This window comes from Mytilus trossulus, chromosome 6 (genome assembly GCF_036588685.1).
Source record: "Mytilus trossulus isolate FHL-02 chromosome 6, PNRI_Mtr1.1.1.hap1, whole genome shotgun sequence".
In the NCBI taxonomy this organism is placed as follows: domain Eukaryota; kingdom Metazoa; phylum Mollusca; class Bivalvia; order Mytilida; family Mytilidae; genus Mytilus; species Mytilus trossulus.
In genome coordinates this window covers 8607291-8635284 of record NC_086378.1, presented here as the reverse complement: position 1 = coordinate 8635284, position 27994 = coordinate 8607291, and the positions used below count along the sequence as shown (strand labels likewise).

At 31.6% G+C, this 27994-nt stretch overlaps 1 protein-coding gene across 1 annotated transcript; it reads right to left on the bottom strand.

The window, feature by feature from the left end:
• Positions 1–3139: 3139 nt before the first annotated feature.
• On the bottom strand, positions 3140–25326 carry LOC134720717 (proprotein convertase subtilisin/kexin type 7-like). Its single transcript, XM_063583175.1, has 17 exons — positions 25252–25326; positions 23882–24445; positions 23305–23398; positions 16870–16971; positions 16213–16308; positions 15056–15146; positions 13745–13799; positions 13006–13144; positions 11975–12072; positions 10889–11056; positions 10377–10484; positions 9627–9732; positions 9061–9217; positions 8415–8509; positions 7167–7260; positions 4412–4529; positions 3140–3964 (listed from the first exon to the last, which is right to left on the bottom strand). Exons 2-17 carry the CDS (start codon positions 24440–24442, stop codon positions 3323–3325), a joined length of 2724 nt encoding a protein of 907 aa, XP_063439245.1. The 5' UTR covers positions 24443–24445; positions 25252–25326; the 3' UTR covers positions 3140–3322.
• Positions 25327–27994: the final 2668 nt, after the last annotated feature.

The following is a 27994-nucleotide window of genomic DNA, read 5'->3' as shown; positions in this document are numbered from 1 at the left end:
GGTGTAACAGACATGTTTCTATCTATATACCACAATGCAGCCACAACAAAGATTAATAGATAGTCTAATCTAAGCCAAAAAAATGGAAAATGATTTCAACTGAGATGTACAAATATAATATTCAGGCTGGTGGTCAAGGGTCAAGGTTTCTTATTGCATCAAAGGAAAAGTTATATATAATAAGGAAATGTGGTATAAGATGTTAGAAATAGTTTACACCTGACGGACGAAGACAGACGCCAAGTGATGGCTAAAGCTCACAATTCCTTCGGAAGGGTGAGCTAAAAAGACTTAAATTCAGACTATTACATGTTCTATATTCCTTTGTAGCAATGCAATTGATGAAATAAATGAATAATTGACTTCATATACCGTGAGACTGCAATAAATCTAATTTCAAAATCAACTTGTAGATTATAAGAAAAAGTCAAAGTTTATAAAAGTTATCCCTCCTTTATTATAAATATATATAATAATCATAGCACCACAAAATAACAGGAATCATAACAATACAATTATTAAAATACATATAGTTGTATTCAAACCCAAAAAATAAATTCTGAAAAGCAAGTGAATTTGCCCTTATTACATACTGGCTATAGTTCGAACACACTAAAAATCAAACATGTGAACACAAGGTGACAATCTGTGAAATGGATGCATTTAAAAATGACAATAATGTAAAAGCGTTATCCGATAAGGCGAAGTACTTGTCATTTAAAAAAAATTGTTATCTGAAGAGGTTTATCATATTTCAGATGGTTGTTCAAAATAAACATACATGGTGCTGAGGAAAGGCTTTGAAATCTCTATTATGAGAAAATCTAAAACTATCTCTATAGATGATTACTAAATTTCAGAGTGCCTTTCCTCAGTAAAATGTTTTTTACTTTATTAAGGTTACTGGTTCTTTAATGCTAATTCAGACTTTTATGAATTTTTGATTGCAAATAGATCATATGGAACCCCCTACGAATGCTGAAACAAATTACTGTTTATACTGTCTAAGATGAAGTAAATTAAATAACAGCAAATAGATGTAAATGTATATATAACACGGGTAAATATCACAAAATGATTTAAAAAAAATTGACATTAAATTGATATTTCAATAAATTGATTCAACAATATATTTGATTTTGTAATCAAAACTATTAAGTGGTTCAAAAATTATTTACGGAAAAGGCAAACGTAGCAAACTATTAAATCTGAAAAACAATGAGTTTTACAAAAAAAAAGCTTAACAATAATGCTAAAAACACAGAAACTTGAGTATATTTCAAACTCACGAAGCACAGAAACAACAAAAATATAATAATCAAAGGTCTACTCGTTTATCACAACTAAAAATATAATCAGTTGTAGCATATAAATCACTAATATAGGATCAAAACATCTGGCCTTACAGTCATAAATATCTTAGATACTATTATCATACTCAGATTCAGAAATCACCAAAACTAAATATTGGAATTAATTTCTTCAAGCACAAATTTTGCACTCCTGAGTAGAAGTTTATGTCTGAGAGACCTAATGTCCAATAAACAGTAATAAATAAAGCAATATGGCCTGCATATTACAAGATATATTTTAATAAAAATGGATTTCTTGAATGAAATGTTTTTCTTTTGACACGAGGAATCTTATTGTGCATATTATACATATAAGATATTACAATCATTATGCAATTCATAAATCTATTGAAAAAATAATGTATATAGGCTAAGGCATCAATTAATAGACAAAGTGCAATTATAAAAGTATTCACATGAATTTATCATTGCAATAAAATAATAAATATCATAAAAAGTGATAGGGCATAATTCAACATGAATATTTTATATTTTTTTTTTATACAATTAGACAACATTTGAAGTAATTGAATATCGGCATAAAAAAGCATATGGTCTATTTTTAATATACCCACCAAAAAATGGAATAAGCCTTACAAAAAGGAATAAAAGCATTATTAAGTAAGGACCAGGTGTTTCTAAAGTTACAAATATCTTTTTACTTTTGAGAAAGTTTGGTAAATAGTCTTGTCTGTCTTATTGGAAAAGTATAATCATGCATGGTGAACTCTGGTATTTTAGTTTCACAGTAACAGATGAATTATTCGTATTTAGCTTGGTTGTATATTAAAATGTTCAGATTTATAAAAAAAATAATTAAAAATTGCATAAATTAGAAGGCACTTAACATGCTTAACATGCTTAACAACTGTTTTTGACACAGTTCCAATTCATTGTTATCTAGATTCTAAAACATAAGTTATTGAGATCAAAGCTCACAAAAAGATTTCCCTGATCTCATGCAAAGACCATGACTTGCCAAGGGACACCCAAAAAGTGATTCTCCTAAAAAAAACTAAATAAAAGTTGCACAATATCATATATGATTAAGGTTATGAGAAACTTTGAATGAATCGTAAAAAAGGGAAGCCCCTTCTGAAGCTCATTAAACTATTTATAAATACATTTATACAACATTTCCATATACATGTACCACACTTTTAACTGACTAATATTACCCTTTATAACTATTTTTAAACCAACACCATTTTATTTAGAAAAGCATCTTGGAAGACTAGTATATATGGCTTAGGAACAACCTTAACAGTTTTATTAACCCCTTATATAACAAACCCATGTTTCAGCAACCCTGTTTTTTTTTCTATTTTTAACCATCACCAACCAATAATGCTTAAAAAACTCCCACTGCACTATATCTTAGAAGCTTTATAAAATAACAGCTTATGATCATGATAACATAATCTTTATACAAAAAAATATTTAAAAAAAAATTATTGTATAAAACATTCATAATATGCACTTGAAAAATTAACAGACTAGAAAATATAATGGACAAAACATGGCACTTCTGATATGGATTTAATACAGATATTTGGAATAAATAATAAAATATGAAAGTATAATTGGTTTTCTATTCAAAAATAAAAAAAGTATAAGTTTTTATGAAATTTCAGTGATTGTACAAATTATTACAACTTGTATGCACTCAATAAAATCATATTTTTCTTATTTGAAAGTAATTCAATTTTGTCTTCTCTGTTTTCATACAAAGAAGTGTGAGATCAAAACAAATGGGTGAGACATATAATTCCATATAATTTAAAGGCTATGACAAATGATACTTTAATAATGGAATAAAAAACACTGCTTTTCAATTGTCATACAAAATTTACTTCTTTTTCTGTTTAAAATTTTGAAGAGGAAATCCTTAAATTGAAATTTAAACATGAAATTTGAAGAAAAAAAATAATAAAAAAAATATTTGGAAATACATAAACAAAAGGCAACCGTTAAGTAGACTTAGAACTTATTAAATGAGCATTCTCCTCATCTGAATGACTAGAATTTAAAAGAACTTGACTATAAATAACATTCTCATCGTCGCTTGCATCACTGATTGTAGGTATATTATTTATGGCACAATGTGTTGTATGTGGATTTTCTGATTGGTTGGCACATCTATGGATACTGCTCAAATCTGTTTCTACATGATCTTTATCACTATTGTCTGACTGAGCATGCCCAGAACTATGACTTGCAATGTCAGTTGCTGCCACATGCAGGTCACTTGGAATCTCATTATCACCATTCTGTAAACTGGAATGTCTTTCTATATAAACTCCTTGTTGTGGTAGTGCCACTCGAAGGTTATAAAACTGATCTCTATCAGCTTGCTCTTCACTTGTTGAAGAACTCAAATCCTGCATTGGATATTCTTCCCACAATTCATTACTACTTCCTGTTGTATCCTGAGAAGACGACAACAACCCTGTGGTTTCTGAGGGGTCATTGCCTTGTGAAAGCTGCTGAGCTCTAGTATGTACTTGTCTCATTCTGGCAACTAGCTTCTTTTCTTCGTTGTAACAGAACATATACTCAAAAGATTGGTAAATTGCCAAAACTACACAGAATGCACTGGCAAGTGTCAAAATCTACAAAATAAATTAAAAAAAAACATATCTCAGATGACTATATCGGAATCTACTTACACAAGTCTGAAATCTACCATAGAAATATTGTTGAAGACTGTATGACGTATAGATGACATTTAGTTAGTTTTGTTATATGGTTGATGTCTCTTTGAAGTATACCCCTTATCTTTTTATATTCATTGAATTCATTCAAATGCAAGAAAATGTAAAACGAATATACACAATGTATTTCATATATTGGGTGAAAGACATATCAAAGTATATATGATATTCTGATTAGGTGTATCTTAAATTTGTTGAACAAGGTATTATTTCATTTGACTTATTTATAAACATTTTTAATTTTATTCATTCACAAAGGCAACACACATGACTGTAAAGCAATCATCCAGACATAAAAATACAAGCATTATAAGATTTTTGTTTATAGAAGTGAATAGTATTTACCTTTAATGTCTTCTCACTCATGGCAGTACCATCCGGTTTTGCTGTGTTGGGAGGTGCCTGGCACTCTGGAATGTAACTCTGGTTCAAATACTGTCCACTCATTGCCTCTTCTATTATACTGTTAAATAGAATAAAATGTGGCATGGTTAAAGGAATTTATCCAGTGTTAAAATTACTGTTAACTACATAAGTTTTTGTTTCATTAAAATCAGTTTTGACATTTCCAAGTTATCTTTCACAAATATTATTTTATCTATAAATCACAATTTTTGCATGGTCTAATCATGATGATATTAATGTACAACAACTGGGCCCTCAGTCATAAAACTTGACTCAGTACTCAGAGTACAAAATAAGATAGGATGTTTTTTTAGTACGATAATTGTGCTTGACAGTTTTAAGACAGCAAGATTTTGTCTTCTTTTATGTTATGTTCAAGGTTTTGTGACTTACTATACATGTCTTTCTACTGTGAACAGTATCAGCCTAATATAAATACTCAACATGTCTCACTCATACTATATTTCTATGTTCATTGGACCATGAAATTATGGTCAAACCCTAATTCTGTGTATACTTTAAATAGTTAACAGTATAATGAACATGTGATTAAGTACATAGATGATGTGATTATAAATTCTTGGTAAAACCTTAAAACAACTAGTTTGACCAAGTATTTACTGATATCTACGTATCATATTTTAATGTTCATTTAACTGTGAATCAGGCATTTGATTTTAAAGTTCACATCATAATGAACTTGTGTATTTTACTTAACCAAAAAATGTAACTAGATACAAACCAGATGCTCCGCAGGGCGTAGCTTTATACGACCGCAGAGGTTGAACCCTGAACGGTTGGGGCAAGTATGGACACAACATTCAAGCTGGATTCAGCTCTAAATTTGGATTGTGATTAAATAGTTGACACAGCATAGGTTTCTGACACAGAATGAATGTGTTCTAATGAACTTAAAATTTTTGTTTTCTCTTAGAGCAATTCACTATGCTGTTGAATATTAATCCTCTCAAAAAAATGTTTGAAGAAATTTTCTTTTTATTTATGAAATTTCAAAGGAGAAAAATTGAACCCAATTTTTTAATCACATCCCCCTTTCCCTTATTCCAAAACTAATCTCAATTAAAATATTCTAATGGAGTTTGCAACAATAACTACTCATTTAAATACATCATAAAATATTAAGATGTAAAAAAACTGCTTGTTATCACTGAATGGTAAAGATTATTTAAATTTATTAGTTGGTAGTAAAAAGTGAATATACATTGTATATTGTATATAACAAAGATTTAAGTTGATTCTGGACAAAGAAAGATAACTCCAATTAAAAAAAAATCTTGCTATTGCACAATAATGTGCAATAAGATATTTCTTGCTCACTATTCTGGACAAAGAAAGATAACTCTAATTAAAAAAAATAATTGCTATTTCACAATATTGTGAAATTAGATATTTCTTGCCATTGCACAATACTGTGCAATTGAAAAGACTTGCTATTGCACAATACTTAATATAATAATTTTAGATCCTGAATGGACCAACTTGAAAACTGGGCCCTTAATCAAAAATCTAAGTACATGTTTAGATTCAGCATATCAAAGAGGCCCACGAATTTAATTTTTGTTAAAATCAAACTTAGTTAAATTTTGGACCCTTTGGACCTTAATGTAGACCAATTTGAAAACATGACCAAAAGTTAAGAATCTACATACACAGTTTGATTCGGCATATCAAAGAACCCCAATTATTCAATTTTGATGAAATCAAACAAAGTTAAATTTTGGACCCTTTGGGCCCCTTTTTCCTAAACTGTTGGGACCAAAACTCCCAAAATCAATACCAACCTTCCTTTTATGGTCATAAACCTTGTGTTTAAATTTCATAGATTTCTATTTAGTTATACTAAGGTTATGGTGCGAAAACCAAGAAAAATGCTTATTTGGGTCCCTTTTTGGCCCCTTATTCCTAAACTATTAGGACCTAAACTCCCAAAATCAATACCAACCTTCCTTTTGTGGTCATAAACATTGTGTTTAAATTTCATTGATTTCTATTTAATTAAACTAAAGTTATTGTGCGAAAACCAAGAATAATGCTTATTTGGACCCTTTTTTGGCCCCTAATTCCTAAACTGTTGAAACCAAAACTCCCAAAATCAATCCCAACCTTTCCTTTGTGGTCATAAACCTTGTGTCAAAATTTCATAGATTTCTATAAACTTAAACTAAAGTTATAGTGCGAAAACCAAGAAAATGCTTATTTTGGCCCTTTTTGGTCCCTAATTCCTAAAATGTTGGGACCAAAACTCCCAAAATCAATTCCAACCTTCCTTTTATGGTCATAAACCTTGTGTTAAAATTTCATAGATTTCTATTCACTTTTACTAAAGTTCGAGTGCGAAAACTAAAAGTATTCGGACGACGCCAACGTGATAGCAATATACGATGAAAATTTTTTCAAAATTTGAGGTCGTATAAAAACTCATGGACAGATTTACAGACAAACAAGGGTACCAGAACAAATAATGCAATATTTGAGAACATAAAAGTTTCAGGTTCCAATATCAAAATTCCAATAAAATTCTAAGATAATTTATGATTGGTTTTTATCAGAACTCAATCACCAAAAAACACTAACCTCCTTCTGTTCTGATATTGACAACTGGCAGATCTATATATAAGTTAACTCTTATGTTTATATTAGGAAAATATAATAGAAAACAACAGTAAAATTCTACCTTCTTCTTTGTTGAAACATATCTGTCGACATAGATGTACCAAACAATCGTAATTTCCATCTCTTCAGATATCCTATAGAGGACATATCTCTTCCTGAAATGTAATGTAAGAAATATTCAATTGTGTGAAATCCATTAAATGACACAAAATTGATGCCAAAACTAAGTCAATTATCTGATTTTATATATAATAAACGTATTTACACTTTTGGTATTTAGCTGTATTTTGCCTCCGAATGACCTTATATCACCTCCAAATAACCTTTTGACGTCAAGCAACAATCACTTTTTAGTTGTGACGTCAAATATTTTGAATTATGAAGTCAAAGTTTACGGGAACCTGTGTGATGTTATGTAATGGCGGACAAATTTGCATACAAGTGTAAATACGTCTATACATGGCAATGTACCAATGAGCATTGGTTGCTTACAGTGATCATGGTGATAAAAGAACTGAAAATATCATTTTTACATGTTGTATTCATGTCAAAACATAATTAATATAAAAGTTTACAAAATCTTGGCATGAGGTAGCTAGAAATTTTACAGGTTTCTAACAATCTGTTTTTTTTTCTTTTCGTTATTTGCAATTATATACATCTTTAAACATAGTTAAATGTTGTATAGATACACAATTCTGTCTAACTGTCACCAGTGAAATAGTCAAATATAAAAACATCCACAAAAAGGTAGACTTTCAAAAATAAGCAGTTAGAATATGTTGCAGGCATTCAAAAATTCATAACAAGCATGGACAGTACTATGGTTGAACTGTTCAAAATGTGCAGATAAAACAAACTACAAATATGTCAATTTTTAGGACACATTCACATCGTTGACAATGTAATTGAATTTGGTGCGACTGTCATAAAAGTGAGAGTTTTAGCTAGCTATAAAACCAGGTTCAATCCACCATTTTCTACATTAGAAAATGCCTGTACCAAGTCAGGAATATGACAGTTGTTATCCATTCGTTTGATGTGTTTGGACTTTTGATTTTGCCTTTTGATTTTTGATTTTCCTTTTTGAATTTTCCTCTGAGTTTAGTATTTTTTTGTTTTTACTTTCACAAGGATGTGCACTTTTTACATTGGCCTCATTACAGAGTCTTGGATAGTTTCAAAGGTCATTCAAAACTCTTTTTTACCCTATAATTTAGTACCTCTTTCACAGGTTTCAAAGGTTAAAAAGGTACTATGCATGACTGCGTTCTATGCACACCAAAAGACAGTAATTATATGTTCATACCTTTATCAGTAATCTTTATAACCCATTCTCCGACTGGACTCTCCCCCCAGCATCTTACAGTGTTAAATGTCCAGTCACTCAACCCTTTATCAGATCTGTAATATCAAATTAATTATATCAGAGAACACCTCTCAAAATTATGGCATGTGAAGAAATATAAAACAAAATTGTTTCATAAGATTTTTTTTACCTTTTGTAACCTAAAAAGATGACTTTTGAAAACAAATAAAATATGCAATTCTGTTGCATTTCAGTTTAGAAATAGAATGTTTCATTCAAAGCAATACAAGCCTTTTAAGCAATAGTATGGTGTTCAAATCTTTGTTGTGCTGACATAATCTTCCTTTACAAAAAAAATCCACAAAATTCTAGTGTTTAAAGCAAACAATTGCGTTTTATGAATTTTATGAACAAAATACTATAAACTTGATAATAATTTATGACTTGGCAATTGTTTAATGTCTTGATTTCAGATTTTGACTCCTGTATGCTGTTAGTGTAGATAGTTTTATCCAAAACAAATTTCAGAGTTTGTAAAACCTTAAAAATATAACTGAACAAGGATCAGGGGAAATAATCCTAAATTGCACTAGGAAAAACTTTAAAATAAAGATAAATGTATTCAATCTAAACAATGGTATCTCACCTATCATACATTCTGTAAGCCCCCATGATAGATCTGGTTCCACTTGGACAAAGAAGGACAGTTTCTAAGTCTCCTCTGGTACCATGTGTTATTGTTACTGCTAACTGGGCATTCTCAAGGGTAAAAAGGTCAAATCCTTCAATATCTGCCTTGGAAACTGTAAAATCCAAAATACATTCACAAACTACTACATTTTCAAAAGAATGAAAAGACCTTTGTATTTTTGGTCACTTGTTACAGCTTTCTGTGTACAGTTGAAATAACAAACACTTTGAAACATCAAAAAATACCAATCAGTAATAATCACTGACTTGAGTCAAGGTTGAAGGTTACATTATGAGAGGTTGACAAAAAATGAAGAATGTCATTCGAACAGATAGAAAGTACTGCTAGCTTGGAAAGACTGCAGATAACATTTTGAAAGGTTGACATAAAAACCAAAATGTTAAATGAACATTGACCTATAATGGTTTACTTTTATATATTGTTATTTGGATGGAGTGTTGTCTCATTGGCACTCACACCATATTCCTATATCTATAAATAACTCTGAATTGACTATATACCTTTGTACTTGATTATAAGAGGTTTGTTTACACCTTTTGGTATCTGTACATTAATATCACCACTGGAATGCATATAGGAGGTCAACCATGGAACAGGTTCCCATACCTACAAAGTTATAAGTACAATGATTTATATTCTGAAATAACAAATGTCACATGAAAAAAATAAAAAAAATAGTTAAGGACAAATATCAGTCTACTAACAATTTGTATGAAGTTAGCCAGCAATTTCACTCAGTTTATTTGAAAAGAAAGGGTAATGGTCCCTATCAAACATATATCCTCGATTTCAATTAAATTTTATCGATAGAATACAATAATAACATGAAACCTGTTACAAGTATGTGTCGTTCTCTTCTTGAGCTGTTATGTAGCTTCCTGAAGCAATGAGAACATTTCGACCTTGCTTTTAAAATAATCAATCATCTTTTATTTCCATATTTAAGTTTTCATCCTCTCTGTCACTTGGATGTCCAGGTATTTTGCTTTGTTGTGTTACTTTTGTGACATGGTATGATCTAGTTAGTTAAATATATAACAACTGAATCAAAATTGTGTTTACATTGCTTAAGAAAGCAGTTTATCCAAGTGTAAATTAAAAAAAAATCCAACAGGTATTAGACTAATCACCTATCATGCTTATAAGAATTTGTAGATCTATATGCAAAACATTTAAGTGTCTTTTTTTCAAGTTGTGGTAAGCATTACCCCCATTCCTTTATAAGATAACATTGTTTAGTTTCGACCTACCCTTGCAGCATTAACTAGTCTCCAAGCCTTCATCAGACCAAATCCATGTTTATGACTGTGATATAAACCGGCGTTGTTCTTCTGCCAATGAGCTAAATCTATGTCCACCTATAGAACAAACATGTTGAATTATTAAATTAATTGTTTGATTGATGATTTGCTAAAGTCAAGTGGCAAATATTTCATGCATATTAGGACTAAATAAAAAGGCATGTACAAAATTTACCTCTTCATTTGATAGTCATGACATTGGAGATTTTTATGGTTAATTATGTGTCCGCAGAATATTTAAAATAGTTATCAAAAATAGAACTATTCCATATAACTCACTGATTAACTTATTAAAATTACTTTGGTCTCTTTTCTTATACGAAAAAAATCTCCCAATGACTACTCTCAATATGTTATTTGTAAATGAATCTATAAATTGCAGCTTTCCCCTTAAACAGAAGTTTTTTAAAAACTTTACTAAATCAAACACCCAGTGAATCTATTACTAATGTGACTCCTACCTTTTGTGCTGTCATAATAATAATATACTGCACATCTCTCCATGTGAGACAAGGTCTAGCTTGTAACATCAATGCTACCATGCCAGCAGCGATAGGAGCTGCTGCACTGGTACCTGTGTGTGAGTATGTACATCCTGTAGATCCGTGCTTATTCCAGTCTGTTGTTACCTGGTGATAAAGTGAAAATTGCAAAAAATGAAAAGAAGAATGTTAAAAAATACTATTCTGAAAAAAACCCACTTAATAATGCCAGTATGACAGATAAAAAAACACAAGTTCACTTAAATCATAATGCTCAAAATGATTGAAACCAAACTTCATTTTTTTATACAAATAAGGCCGTTATATTTCTCATTTGAATGTTTTACATTGTCTTATCAGGGCCTTTTATAGCTGACTATGTGGTATGGGCTTTGCTCATTGTTGAAGGCTGCACAGTGACCTATAGTTTTTATTGTCTGTAATTTTGGTCTCTTGTGGATAGTTGTCTCATTGGCAATCATACCACATCTTCTTTTTTATATCAAGCTTACTAGTTACTGTTCAAGATTTTTATACTATTTTGGCCAACAAATGGTGAATACACATTATTTTTAAAGAAATATAATACTGTAAACCAACTGATTTTCACAAGCAATTTATTTTCGGGACTTTTGCAAGTACAAAAACAATGCGTATTAAAATAGTCCCGAAGATATGTAACTTTGATCTTTTCTTATATAACTACATCAAGTGTATTAGATAATCACGAAATTGAATCGTCGTGAAGAGAACTAGAAAGGGCTAAACGGGAAATAAAGTATCCGTGAAAATAAGTTGGTTAACAGTAATTGATATTGAAAATTATTGTGTCAGGGATGTATCTGGGGATTAGAATCTGGTTAATTTATTTAATTATTCTATCAAGCTTGACTAACAATACTTCTGGTTCCCATTCTACTACAGAATGTTAAGATTAATTACTGGGGACCAGATTCTGGTAAATTTAATTATTTTACTTACAATACTCCTGGTTCCCACTTTACTACAGAATATCAGGGGTAATTACTAGGGCTAAGAATCTGGTATTTATTTTATCTGACTTACAATACTTCTGGTTCCCATTCCACTACTGAAGGTAACAGCTAACATAGAGGCACACTCTTCAGCATAGTATGGCATATTACCATGCTCATCAACTGCACCTGAAGAAACAAATACATCGTTTATCAAGAGTAAAAACTGAATAATTTACAAATGGTTGGCGAACAATATTCCAATATCAATTCTAAATGTCACAGTACCTTTAAAACTGTTTTAAAAGTCAAAACTTTGAATAACTAGAAACAAGATAGGTTTAAATAAATAAAAGCAGCTTTATCAAAAGCTCATTATAAGTTTCAGTAATTAACTAATATAAATAAGTTGATATATGTGCTAAATAACTTGCATTGTGTGCAAAATACCTCAATAACAAAAATACTGTCAAAATCAGCTGTTTACTCAAAGCTCTAATTCGAAAATGACTATATTTTCTGAAAACGTTTGCAAGACCAATAAAAAAAGAGGTCAATTTGCTCTATATAAGTATGTGTGTACAATAGTGTAAAAGTTACCAAAATGTTGTCGACAAAAATGGATTATGGATACAGTTATAGCATATGAATAAAGTAGTTCTGCATAACAAAAAAATGTGCAAAAATGAAAGTAAGTATGACCTAGTTTGCGGTTAAAACACACTGGGGAAAATGAATGAAATGAATGAATGCAGTTTTATTAAAAGAAACTAGAGTCAATAATAATTGCACAACCATAGCAATCTGGATCCTATTTAAATGAAGATGATTACCTTTAATTACTAGATTCTAAGTTCAAAGGGACATAACTCTTTTAAATTATTTATAAACTGATCTTATTATTGTATTTTCACAAAAAGTTCTACATAAAACTATGTATACAGTGGCCAATACCCTAAACACAGTCCGGTAATTTCAAAAGAGGATTGTTTCATGACCTTCATTCTACAACTTGTAGACCATGTTCAAAACATATATTTCATAAAATTGTCCTTTTCTATATTCAAAATATGACCATTATTTATCTTCCCATAAATCAAAAAGCTTCCACATGTCACTTACCAATTGTTACAGTGTATATAGAATTTGCATATCCATCATAGTTACAGTTGTCATAGTAACGACCTCCATTACCACTAGCAACAACATATATACTACCATAACCTTTCCTACCAAAATCTATACCGTATCTTATAGCTTTCTGAAAGATAAATATTTAGCAGAATATAAGGTACCCTGGTATACTGTGAACTCATTATTTATTCATGGTTCCATTTCATAGGTTATAGAAAACCATTAACAAAAGTATTAAAAATAAATATACATTGAGTTATACAAGTTAGATAGTCAAAATTGAAATATATGCTCTTATGTTTAACAATCCTTTTTATTAAAGGACTTTTTGTGAAGATCATAAGGCACTGATGCTTTTTTCTAGATAACAAAATCAAAGTTATATGACTTGTCAGCAAATATGTGGTATCTTTATACCTCTAGTATTATTTTATAACTTTCTTTTAATCACTCCATTCATTTTGTTTGTAAAGCAGTTATCATCAACTATCACAGTTTTCTCTGATAGAACATCTTTTAAAATTTTATAAACATAATTTTAGAAATCGCAGTGGGAAATATTTACCTTCAATGAACAGGCAAACATCATTGTAAAGAAAAAAGGCATGTGTTTAAACTCTAGTGTTACCATTCAAAATAAGTAATAAGAGGATATGATCATTTGGTTTGAATTACACTTAAAAAAGATTAGCATTATCAAAGAATAAAAATCTTAAAAAATACTCACAGCAGCCAAAAAATGAGGTCCATCTACTGTTTTACCATCATCATCAGGTCCCCAACTGTAAATATAAAGCATAAAATAGAGAATGGAAATGGAGAATAACTTATACTAAAAGTAATACCTACAACATTGCAGTTAAGGACTGTACTATTGATACTTTATACCAAGTGAAGGCCCTTTGAAAATGAGGTAACCACTTACAGAAGCAGTTATAGAACATCCATTACATATCAATTGTACAAAAAAGAATTAAACACCAACACAAGCAAAAGTGCCATGCATGATAAATGCACTAAGGACATTATATGTGAAAGTCATGTGTGAATCATGGGTAAATTTACCCACGATTATCGGATGTAGCTTGATTTGGGTGTTTTCCATGCGAAAAATATGCATGATATATGCATAATTTTCACACAATTATCATGCGGGGCACATTAACTAGTGTACCCATACTTGCTATTTCAAAGTGCCTTTCCTGGGTCCAACATATGTTTTTTTTATGGAATAGTCCATGTGAACAAAATCATGAAATATGATAACATATGATACAAGAAACATGAATGCAAAAGTTTATTTTAAACTTATGTTTGTAAAAGAGAATAAGTCCCTATTGTTAGAAGCAGTCATGTTAAAGGGCTTATTCTAATTAACATGTTGCAAGGAAAAGATCTGTTGAAATACGTAATGATATCATTTCGGAATATTGAATACAATTATTGTATTTCAGTGATAACAATGATGTAAATTGAGAATTAATTGTGATGTTCAAAATTATGCGAAAAAATATAACCAAACGACTTGATGGCACAATGACACCTTCAATAAATAAGGGTAAGTGGTTTTGAATTGTGAAATTTAATAATAATATTACTTGGATTGTTATCCAAGATTCAAATAATGAATGCACATATATATGGAATTACAGTGCAACATGTTTAACACACCACATTATGTATGTATGTGCCTGTCCCAAGTCGGGAGCCTGTAATTCAGTGGTTGTTGTTTGTTTATTTGTCTATGCATGTTATGTGTTACATATTTGTTTTTCATCCTTTTTTTTTTATATAAATTTTCTCGTTTGAATTGTTTTACATTGTCATTTCGGGGCCTTTTATAGCTGACAATATGGTATGGGCTTTGCTCATTGTTGAAGGCCCTACTTTGACCTATAGTTGTTAATTTCTGTGTCATTTTGATCTCTTGTGGAGAGTTGTCCCATTGGCAATCATACCACATCTTCTTTTTTATATATAAATATTTCCCAAAACATATTTTTGGATTGACATTTATTGACAATATAAAATACCATACCTGCAGCTATATATGTCATTGACTTGGATCCTTTCATTAAAACCTTTTGCCTCTAAACTGTCTGTCATTGGTCCATCTAATATACGTATTCCTAAACAAAAATATAAATTCATTTACACTTTAATAATGGAAACTTGTGTCTAGCACACCACGATGAATATACATTTCTTTTTACTTGAAAAGTAGAAGAATATGTTTGAGTGGACTTGAACACATATCCACCACTAAAAAAACAGAAAGGTCAAACCATAGTACAGTCTTCCTCACCGGCCGCTCATTTTTAATGGCTGATTTTATATAATGCTATTTATTCATCAAATCAAAATGGCTTCCTTTTAAGCGTTTACTATTAATTTGCTTTCAAGTACAAAAGTTCAAAATTGTCTTATAAGAATCAAAATATTTCTATCATGCCATGCTCTAAGTTCATTTTAACTAGGGTAGGAATTATATTTGTCAACTTTTTTAAAACAACTTACTAACAATCTGTATTAAGATATTGAAACATATAATGCTTAACCATGTTAAAATAAGCATAGAGAATGGCATGAGTTATTTCTTAATTAGAAGACATCTGCAATTATAAGTATCAACCTGCTAGACACCAAGGTAACCCTAGAAGTAGTGTCTTCACAGAAGGACAGATCACTTGACTCCAAATAAACAGTCTTTGCTTTTACTTTAAAAGTCTGTGTACATGGTGTGCTTAGCAGAGAATCTGATAATACCAATTTGCAAGACTTTCCTTAAATCCTACAAAGAATCAAATCTATGACATGATTTCTCATAGCTAGAGGTTGGAATCTTTGTTGGCAGATCTAGAAATCACATACTACAATAGCATGAAATGCTACAAAAATGGAAGAACAAGGTCATTGTTTCTTAGGTCAAACAAGCTAATTGCAATAAAAAGTACAATCACAAAAATTCGAAAATCAGAGGAAAATTCAAAATGGAAAGTCCCTCATCAAATGGCAAAGTCAAAGGATAAAACACATCAAACAAATGGACAACAATGATCATATTCCTGACTTGGTACAGGCATTTTCAAATGTAGAAAATGGTGGATTGATCCTGGTTTTATAGCGCTAAATCTCTCACTTTTATGAGTATCCACTTTATCAGTAGATGTTTAATAGTAAACATAAAATATTCACCTGAAACTTTAGCTTTATAAGCGACACCTACAGCACAGTAGTTATTCACCACAGCTGCTATCTCTCCAGCACATCGAGTACCATGGTGGTTATTAGCTATATAAAAATAAAAGTATAAACATTTGAGTCAAATGGGAATGTTATTGTGATTTTTTTTAGTTTTGTATATTTTCATTTTCTAATTCATACAGAAATTCTACTTGCTATTTTTACAAAGATTATTTTTTAAGAAACAGTGAAATACAGTGAGGTGAGAGTTTAGTCTTTTTGCTCTATTTTGAAGGCCCTGTTGTGACTTTGGAATGAAGAACAGCAATAACAGTCCTGTTCCTTTGCCCCTTGTCAGTGTTGTTATTTTTGCTGTGTCTGTAATGATTATGTGTCATGGATGGATACCCTATTTCATTTTTCATTTTATACCAAAACTGAAAAATGAATGCATTAAAAAGATATATGGTATGCATCAAAATAGACAGCAACCAAACAACACAAATATAAATGTATTTTCTTCTTTAAGAATATTAAGAGCAACAGTGAAGAAAATTGCTGTTCATTTATAATACCAAAAGAATCCCCTTATATACATGTCACCATAGTTATGACTTGCTTTTGTATGTATTGCTTTGTTTGTTTATTTCTAATTCAAACAATATTTACCAACTCTCCCATTAGGCATTGGATCTTCATCATTAGAATTTAAGTCATAACTTCCTTCTTTACTGTAGTTTTCTGTGATGTCTTTATTGGTCCATTCTAAACCTGCAAAAAAATATTACATGCAAATATAAATAAATATTTCAATGCTTCACTGTATTAACAATGTGACATGTTTAATAGATATTCTTATCATGGTTACTATAAACATCTGAATACCAAAGGAGTTGTGAATTCCTTCCAGTGCCAATGCCCATAAAAATTGACTTTGCTAAGCCATATGTTTATATTAGAAAAATAGTGCACAGTTGGCATTACAGAGGATAGCAAACTGACAAAGGAAAATTAAATAAAAGAAGATTACATAAATACCCCGCTCATGAATCCATTGCAATTTTCTAAGTTAAAAAGGGCAGTACTCTATAATAATGATACTTGACTCACTGCCCAAATTTGAAATCAGTTGATGGGAGTTTAAGTTCTTAACATTGTGCATGAGTTTCATAAAATTTGAAAGATGCAAACTTATATGTAAGAGTGTGAAATGCAATTTTCCAAGTTATTCAGGGGCATCAGAAAGTGACTCACAGCTTAAATTCCAAAGAAATCTGCTAGTTTTTGTTTAAAACATTGTGCATGAGTTTCATAAATGACGCAACTTAAGTTAAAGTGCTGAAACGGAAATTGGACAACTACTGTGGAAGTAATGAAAAGTTATGAGGGTATAAAGAAATTTAAGAATGCAATTTCTTTTGAACACCATGTCCCATTAATAAAAAAACTATGCTTCTCTGGTCTGATCCTGCTTAGGAGAATTGGAAGATAATAACACAGGAAGTAGAGTAATATGATAGGTACCTTTTTTGTGATGACCTGTTACAAATATTTGTTAATGTAACTCAGAGAAATTTATCAAGAACAAACAAAAATTGTTTCTTATTGTGAAAATACTGATATGAACATTGTCACAAATTTCAAGTGTTGGCTCCTAGAAATGTGGCAGGCTATCTTGTTATATATATCCTGGAAAGTACAGGAATAGTTAAGGTCTCTTTGTCAAAGAAGCCGGTTGCAAACAGAGCAATTTTTTTTACTTGAAACTGAGATTGTATACTGTGTGCGTGCTTATAACTTAGGACAGGCAGACCATTGTCGAGTATTTTTATATAGGGAAGGTCATCTAAAATGAAAGGACAGAGCTGCACATTGAGAAGGACTGAGATCCAAGACAACAAGGAGATAGGGCACAGGGTGTCAACTGTGAAAAAAGTCAATGTGTACACATGTACATAAATTAGACACTCAATTTTATTTTACTTGTCAAGCATTATAGTTCCCTAACTTACCATCATCTACAACTGACACAGTGAAACTTAACTTAACATCATCTACAACTGAATCAGTGAAACCTGACTTACCATCATCTACAACTGAAACAGTGAAACCTAACTTACCATCATCTACAACTGAAACTGTGAAACCTAACTTACCATCATCTACAACTGAAACTGTGAAACTTAACTTACTATCATCTACAACTGAAACAGTGAAACCTAACTTACCATCATCTACAACTGAAACAGTGAAACCTAACTTACCATCATCTACAACTGAAACAGTGAAACCTAACTTACCATCATCTACAACTGAAACATTGAAACCTAACTTACCATCATCTACAACTGAAACTGTGAAACCTAACTTACCATCATCTACAACTGAAACTGTGAAACTTAACTTACCATCATCTACAACTGAAACAGTGAAACCTAACTTACCATCATCTACAACTGAAACTGTGAAACCTAACTTACCATCATCTACAACTGAAACAGTGAAACCTAACTTACCATCATCTACAACTGAAAATGGGAAACCTAACTTACCATCATCTACAACTGAAACTGGGAAACCTAACTTACCATCATCTACAACTGAAACTGTGAAACCTATTAACTTACCATCATCTACAACTGAAACAGTGAAACTTAACTTACCATCATCTACAACTGAAACAGTGAAACCTAACTTACCATCATCTACAACTGAAACAGTGAAACCTAACTTACCATCATCTACAACTGAAACAGTGAAACCTTACTTACCATCATCTACAACTGAAACAGTGAAACCTTACTTACCATCATCTACAACTGAAACAGTGAAACCTAACTTACCATCATCTACAACTGAAACAGTGAAACCTTACTTACCATCATCTACAACTGAAACAGTGAAACCTTACTTACCATCATCTGCAAATGAAACAGTGAAACCTAACTAACCATCATCTACAACTGAAACAGTGAAACCTAACTTACCATCATCTACAACTGAAACAGTGAAACCTAACTTACCATCATCAACAACTGAAACTGTGAAACCTAACTTACCATCATCTACAACTGAAACAGTTAAACCTAACTAACCATCATCTACAACTGCAAAAGTGAAACCTAACTTACCATCATCTACAACTGAAACAGTGAAATCTAACTTACCATCATCTACAACTGAAACTGTGAAACCTAACTTACCATCATCTACAACTGAAACTGTGAAACCTAACTTACCATCATCTACAACTGAAACAGTGAAACCTAACTTACCATCATCTACAACTGAAACTGTTACACCTAACTTACCATCATCTACAACTGAAAAATGTGACACCTAACTTACCATCATCTACAACTGAAACAGTGAAACCTAACTTACCATCATCTACAACTGAAACAGTGAAACTTAACTTACCATCATCTACAACTGAAACTGGGAAACCTAACTTACCATCATCTACAACTGAAACAGTTAAACTTAACTTACCATCATCTACAACTGAAACAGTTAAACTTAACTTACCATCATCTACAACTGAAACAGTGAAACCTAACTTACCATCATCTACAACTGAAACAGTGAAACCTAACTTACCATCATCTACAACTGAAACTGTGAAACCTATGAAGTTACCATCATCTACAACTGAAACAGTGAAACTTAACTTACCATCATCTACAACTGAAACTGTGAAACCTAACTTACCATCATCTACAACTGAAACAGTGAAACTTAACTTACCATCATCTACAACTGAAACAGTGAAACCTAACTTACACTCATCTACAACTGAAACTGTGAAACCTAACTAACCATCATCTACAACTGAAACAGTGAAACCTAACTTACCATCATCTACAACTGAAACAGTGAAACCTAACTTACCATCATCTACAACTGAAACTGTGAAACCTAACTTACCATCATCTACAACTGAAACTGTGAAACTTAACTTACCATCATCTACAACTGAAACTGTGAAACTTAACTTACCATCATCTACAACTGAAACAGTGAAACCTAACTTACCATCATCTACAAACTGAAACAGTGAAACCTAACTAACCATCATCTACAACTGAAACAGTGAAACCTAACTTACCATCATCTACAACTGAAACAGTGAAACCTAACTTACCATCATCTACAACTGAAACTGGGAAACCTAACTTACCATCATCTACAACTGAAACTGTGAAACCTAACTTACCATCATCTACAACTGAAACTGTGAAACCTATTAACTTACCATCATCTACAACTGAAACAGTGAAACTTAACTTACCATCATCTACAACTGAAACAGTGAAACTTAACTTACCATCATCTACAACTGCAAAAGTGAAACCTAACTTACCATCATCTACAACTGAAACAGTGAAACCTAACTTACCATCATCTACAACTGAAACAGTGAAACCTAACTTACCATCATCTACAACTGAAACAGTGAAACCTAACTTACCATCATCTACAACTGAAACAGTGAAACCTTACTTACCATCATCTACAACTGAAACAGTGAAACCTTACTTACCATTATCTGCAAATGAAACAGTGAAACCTAACTAACCATCATCTACAACTGAAACAGTGAAACCTAACTACCATCATCTACAACTGAAACTGTGAAACCTAACTTACCATCATCTACAACTGAAACAGTGAAACCTAACTTACCATCATCTACAACTGAAACAGTTAAACCTAACTAACCATCATCTACAACTGCAAAAGTGAAACCTTACTTACCATCATCTACAACTGCAAAAGTGAAACCTAACTTACCATCATCTACAACTGAAACTGTGAAACCTAACTTACCATCATCTACAACTGAAACTGTGAAACCTAACTTACCATCATCTACAACTGAAACAGTGAAACCTAACTTACCATCATCTACAACTGAAACTGTGAAACCTAACTTACCATCATCTACAACTGAAAAATGTGACACCTAACTTACCATCATCTACAACTGAAACTGTGAAACCTAACTTACCATCATCTACAACTGAAACAGTGAAACTTAACTTACCATCATCTACAACTGAAACAGTGAAACCTAACTTACCATCATCTACAACTGAAACAGTGAAACCTAACTTACCATCATCTACAACTGAAACAGTGAAACCTAACTTACCATCATCTACAACTGAAACAGTGAAACCTAACTTACCATCATCTACAACTGAAACTGTGAAACCTATTAAGTTACCATCATCTACAACTGAAACAGTGAAACTTAACTTACCATCATCTACAACTGAAACTGTGAAACCTAACTTACCATCATCTACAACTGAAACAGTGAAACTTAACTTACCTTCATCTACAACTGAAACAGTGAAACCTAACTTACCATCATCTACAACTGAAACAGTGAAACCTAACTTACCATCATCTACAACTGAAACAGTGAAACTTAACTTACCATCATCTACAACTGAAACAGTGAAACTTAACTTACCATCATCTACAACTGAAACAGTGAAACCTAACTTACCATCATCTACAACTGAAACAGTGAAACCTAACTTACCATCATCTACAACTGAAACAGTGAAACCTTACTTACCATCATCTACAACTGAAACAGTGAAACCTTACTTACCATTATCTACAACTGAAACAGTGAAACCTTACTTACCATTATCTGCAAATGAAACAGTGAAACCTAACTAACCATCATTACAACTGAAACAGTGAAACTTAACTTACCATCATCTACAACTGAAACAGTGAAACCTAACTTACCATCATCTACAACTGAAACAGTGAAACCTAACTTACCATCATCTACAACTGAAACAGTTAAACTTAACTTACCATCATCTACAACTGAAACAGTGAAACCTAACTTACCATCATCTACAACTGAAACAGTGAAACCTAACTTACCATCATCTACAACTGAAACTGTGAAACCTATTAACTTACCATCATCTACAACTGAAACAGTGAAACTTAACTTACCATCATCTACAACTGAAACTGTGAAACCTAACTTACCATCATCTACAACTGAAACAGTGAAACTTAACTTACCTTCATCTACAACTGAAACAGTGAAACCTAACTTACCATCATCTACAACTGAAACTGTGAAACCTAACTTACCATCATCTACAACTGAAACAGTGAAACCTAACTTACCATCATCTACAACTGAAACAGTGAAACTTAACTTACCATCATCTACAACTGAAACAGTGAAACTTAACTTACCATCATCTACAACTGAAACAGTGAAACCTAACTTACCATCATCTACAACTGAAACTGTGAAACCTAACTTACCATCATCTACAAATGAAACAGTGAAACTTAACTTACCATCATCTACAACTGAAACAGTGAAACCTAACTTACCATCATCTACAACTGAAACAGTGAAACCTAACTTACCATCATCTACAACTGAAACTGTGAAACCTAACTTACCATCATCTACAACTGAAACAGTGAAACCTAACTTACCATCATCTACAACTGAAACAGTGAAACCTAACTTACCATCATCTACAACTGAAACAGTGAAACATAACTTACCATCATCTACAACTGAAACTGTGAAACCTAACTTACCATCATCTACAACTGAAACTGTGAAACCTAACTTACCATCATCTACAACTGAAACAGTGAAACCTAACTTACCATCATCTACAACTGAAACTGTGAAACCTAACTTACCATCATCTACAACTGAAACAGTGAAACCTAACTTACCATCATCTACAACTGAAACAGTGAAACCTAACTTACCATCATCTACAACTGAAACAGTGAAACCTAACTTACCATCATCTACAACTGAAACAGTGAAACCTAACTTACCATCATCTACAACTGAAACAGTGAAACTTAACTTACCATCATCTACAACTGAAACTGTGAAACCTAACTTACCATCATCTACAACTGAAACAGTGAAACTTAACTTACCATCATCTACAACTGAAACAGTGAAACCTAACTTACCATCATCTACAACTGAAACAGTGAAACTTAACTTACCATCATCTACAACTGAAACAGTGAAACCTAACTTACCATCATCTACAACTGAAACAGTGAAACCTAACTTACCATCATCTACAACTGAAACAGTGATACCTAAACCAGTGATATTGTGTTCCCATACACCAGTTACATTAATATCCATACCACTAGCATAGTTATTCTGAAATAAAGAGGTGTTAGTATTGTAATTTGGTGTGTTATGTAATCATGGTAATTGTATTAAAAATTATTGGTTAATAAATTAAATTATTAATACATTGTAAAGGCAACTTGTACATTATCTGTCACAATTAAATGAAGCAGGCTATATGTTTTAGTTATAAATTTCAAGCATGTTAGTGCTCGTTATATTTATTATTTAATAATTTTTAAAAGTCTGATGAACTCTTGAATTATATAATTAACCTTGGCAAGTTTACAACATATCGCAAATACAGAACTTCAAGAAATGAAACCTTCAATTAAAATATACCATGGACCTTTTTCAGATGTAAAATACATTAATATCATATTGTTTTGAAACATAGAGGAAAAAACAATTCAGCCATGTACACGATTAAGAAATAGAATTCATATAAAATAGCATGAATAAAAAATCTTCAAGAAGTTATCTAAGAAATAATAATGCTAGTAATTACCGTACCAAATGCCATTGTTGGTTATAAGCTGGATCCCTGAACTGTATCCTTCTCTTTTCCCTGGAGAATACTTTTTCTCTGTGGAACCAAACCACATTATCATGATTGTCTAGTTTTGTTTCTATATCATCTATGACAGATTTCAATGTTTTAAAGTCAACATTTATAAATTTATGTGTTGTGTTCTTTTCTGTATGCTCAGACAAGGCATGTCCAAACAGATATATATTTTTTAAATATCCAATATGTCCAAGGAAGGTTAGATTACATTCTGGTGCTACTTTTCTTGCCAGATTTCTGTCACTTTCAGTTTGACCTTCATTTTGTATATAAATATTACCAAATCTAAAGAGATCATCTTGAAGGTCATGGCTGTGACCTGGAATTTGTTTTACATGTTCACTATTATTGTGTTTTAATTCAATGGTCCATAACAAAGTGTCTTTATAATTGTCAGTGTGAGGAGCAACTGGAATCTGTTTCTTTCTTTCAACAGATTTTTGAAATGAACAACATGTAATCTGACTTAGAAGAATCAATAACAATGTCTTTTCTCCATAATGCATGTCCTGAAAACATAAATCAATAAAATATCAAAGATCTGAAAAAAAACCATAGGTTATCAAGGATCACAAAGTTAACATCAATTACTACTTGGAAATGACTGAAACATCATAACCAATGATTGGACAGTATGCTGCCACAATTTTTATTTAGAGCTGATCCAGAAAAAATACATGCCAGTTGGATCTCTGTTCTTATTTATGGGGAACATCAACATTGTTACATGATCACCAGAATAAAGATATCTTTCATTTTACCTAGGCATGCTAGATGTAACAATACAGAAAATTTATTAAATTACCCAGGTGTCTTTCAAGGTTAAAAAAATTGAGTAGAAATTAAAAAGCCCTAATTTTCCCATGGAAGAGTCCTTATGCCAAAAAATGGAATACTATTGACAACTATAGGTAACACATGCCAAAAAATGGAATACTATTGACAACTATAGGTAACACAGGTTTCTAACTGCACTTCAGAGTGACGGATCAACATGAAAGCTAAAATAAACAGTTACACTTGATGTATCTGTCACTTGATGTCTATTTAATTATGTTAGGAACTACTTATAATACAGCAGGTTATTACCAACTTGTTGCATAAGAGAAGACACGAGTGATTTGTCAGAAAAATCCTTCTGACCATTACATAAAATTTATCCAAAAAATATTTTGTTGTCTTAGACTTAGCACAACTCAGGGATTGGGACTTCAATCGGAGACTATAATGTGAACCATAAAGAAAGCTATGTTAGTGCACTGAAAAGTTGAATGTCATTTTGGTATCTTTAATGCCCTGTCAATAATGCGCTTACAATTCATGTGTTTGATATCAAATAAGGATTTGTACAAAAATATAGACCGGAAGTTGTCTTTTTCTACTATCTGCATCTCTTTGGCGCTTCGCTTTCGCCAATAACCAAAGTAGCTGTAAAAGAAAGAGGACTACCGGTACATCGTAATAAAATAAACTGCTGTCATAAGTTCTTTGTGTGTTTTAATTTTTATATTGGAGCAACCAATTAACTTCAAAGGGAAAATGTTTTTTTGTCAAAGTTGAGTTGTTGGTTTTTTTTTTAAAGATTTAATGACGCTATCAATAAAAAAAATCTTCAAAATTTAAGCACTTATATGGGGCCATAATATTTTTTTCTAATCAATTTGGGGATTAGAATATTTTAAGGAAAACAAAACAATACCCCCCCCCACCCCCCCCCCCCCCCCCCCACACACGCACACTCATTTTTTTTAAATTTCAATGGTTGTTACCTAACGAAATTGGAAACGAAGGATGTGTAACTAGTGATTCCGGAGGATATTAGATCATATTACAATGACATGAAACTCTAAAATTAAATTACTAGTAAAATAAATTTTAAGTTGAAAACAGTACTTTTAAAGATAATGTAATTTAACGTTATGACGTTAAAATTGCTTCTTAAACTGGAGACATTGTTGCTTCTATAAATATTAGTGTAAACAAAAATATAAATGTAAACATACATATTGATGTAAACATAAATATTAATGTAAAAATAAATATTAATGTAAACATAAATATTAATATAAATAGATAGCAATCATGTTTGGTATCATAAAACGTATAGATTAGACCGTTGGTTTTTAATTCCGTTTGAGTGGTTTTACACTATTATTTTTGTGTGGCCCTTTATAGCTTGTTGTCTGTTGTGAGCCTAGGCTCCGTGTTGAAGACCGTACTTAGACCTATAGTGGTTTACTTTTCTAAATTGTGACTTGGATTGGGAATGGTCTCATTGGCTCTCAAACCACATCTTGTTATATATACTAAATTGAAAACAACGTTCAAACCTATGATTGCGTTGGGTAAAAACCACAATTTGCATACATATGCAAACAAAAAACAAATTTCTTGATAATGGGGACTAAATACAGCACAAACAACATTATCCAAAAGAATAAAACAGTCAAAAGGTATATTTTAACAAAATGGGTATATATCAAAAGTTCAGAAATAGCAATCGTTAAAGATTTATTTTTAATTGTTCATGCCCATTTCATTCATGAATTTACAACTTCTTCCAAAGATTTGATATCCACATGTTTATCAAAATATAATTTGAATGATTGAATAAAGGCAACAGTAGTATACCGCTAATCAAAACTTATAAATCCATGGACAAAAAACAAAATCGGGGTAACAAACTAAAACCGAGAGAAACGCATTAAATATAAGAGGAGAACAACGACATAACACTATAAATGTAACACACACAGAAACGGACCGAGACAGGCAGACTATTTTCTATCATGGGGTCCGTTATAATACTTCATAATTTAATGTTAAATTGTTGAAATCCGGAAGCTTTTGACCTTCCTCATGGACCCTATAATACCTTGGCAACCGGAATTACGCCTCCCGTTCATAAAATCCTGGCCTAGGACTATTGAAAATTATGTAAGTATAACGCCTTATACCTAAGAATATGTAATTTCTCGTTATTGGTCTACTCAGTGCTGTTGGAATTCAGCCAATCATTTTAATATACCATAGACAATTAACAGAGAGAACTCTGACACTTAAACTATAAAATATACATGCTCCAAGTCAGGAACCGTTACATTAGTTCATTGTACAATTATTTGATGTTTTTTAGCCAAATATAGGTAAAAAAAAATATCGAGAGGAGTGAGGCCAAAGATTGTATTCTACGCCCGCTCTTTCAAACGTCATAGAAACGCCCCTGTATAGTACTTAATAACCTGCTCTATCACCCTCTCAGCTATGAATGTTTTTTGGCCGTATTTGGCACAACTTTTTGGAATTTTGACGGATCCTCAATGCTCTTCAACTTTGTACTTGTTTGGCTTTATAAATATTTTGATATGAGCGTCACTGACGAGTCTTATGTAGACGAAACGTGCGTCTGGCGTACTAAATTGAACAGTTCTACCATTAATGATTATTCAATTTTCAACATTACTGAAGCTAGATATGAACAGATGTATCTTTTATTTGACAGTCAGGGGAAAAGTTCTAGAACTAAAACATAGAACTTACGTAGTGTCTTGTAAATCACTGCTGTACATTCAATGAACTCAGTGTCCTTTAAACTGTAGTTTTTGATAAGTCTGCATGAGAGGGTGACGGTTTTCAAAAATAATAATCTCCCGCAGAGCCATGGCATGAGAGTAAATAATCTCAGTCGTATAAGCCAATAAAAAAAATACAACCAATTAACCGTTTTTTAATTATTTTACACCATTGCATACATTTTAAACATCCATAGACTAGAAAGATCATTCATATTTAATGCCGTTAAGTTTGTGTTTATTTTACAGTAGGATGTTTTCCTGGTGGATTAAACGTTTTCATCTCTTGTAAGGCTGTCTTGTTTACCACACATGCAAATTTATTTTCATTTCTGTACACTCTGGTCATTTCGGCAGAACAAGGTATGTTTTATTAAAACGTGTCCCCTCTTTTTATCAGATGGTCTCAGGAGTTTTATTGATCGTTTGACTCTACTATTTTTACTATAACTAGTAGGTATTTGACTTTATCTTTTTTTCAAACGC

Coding starts and splice junctions, on each gene's coding strand:
- LOC134720717 (XM_063583175.1), bottom strand. CDS start 24,442: ATGCATTATGGAGAAAAGACATTGTTATTGATTCTTCTAAGTCAGATT. Junction 23,399..23,881: donor ATAACCAACAATGGCATTTG/GTACGGTAATTA, acceptor TCTTTATTTCAG/AATAACTATGCTAGTGGTAT. Junction 7,261..8,414: donor TATAAAGATTACTGATAAAG/GTATGAACATAT, acceptor ATTACATTTCAG/GAAGAGATATGTCCTCTATA.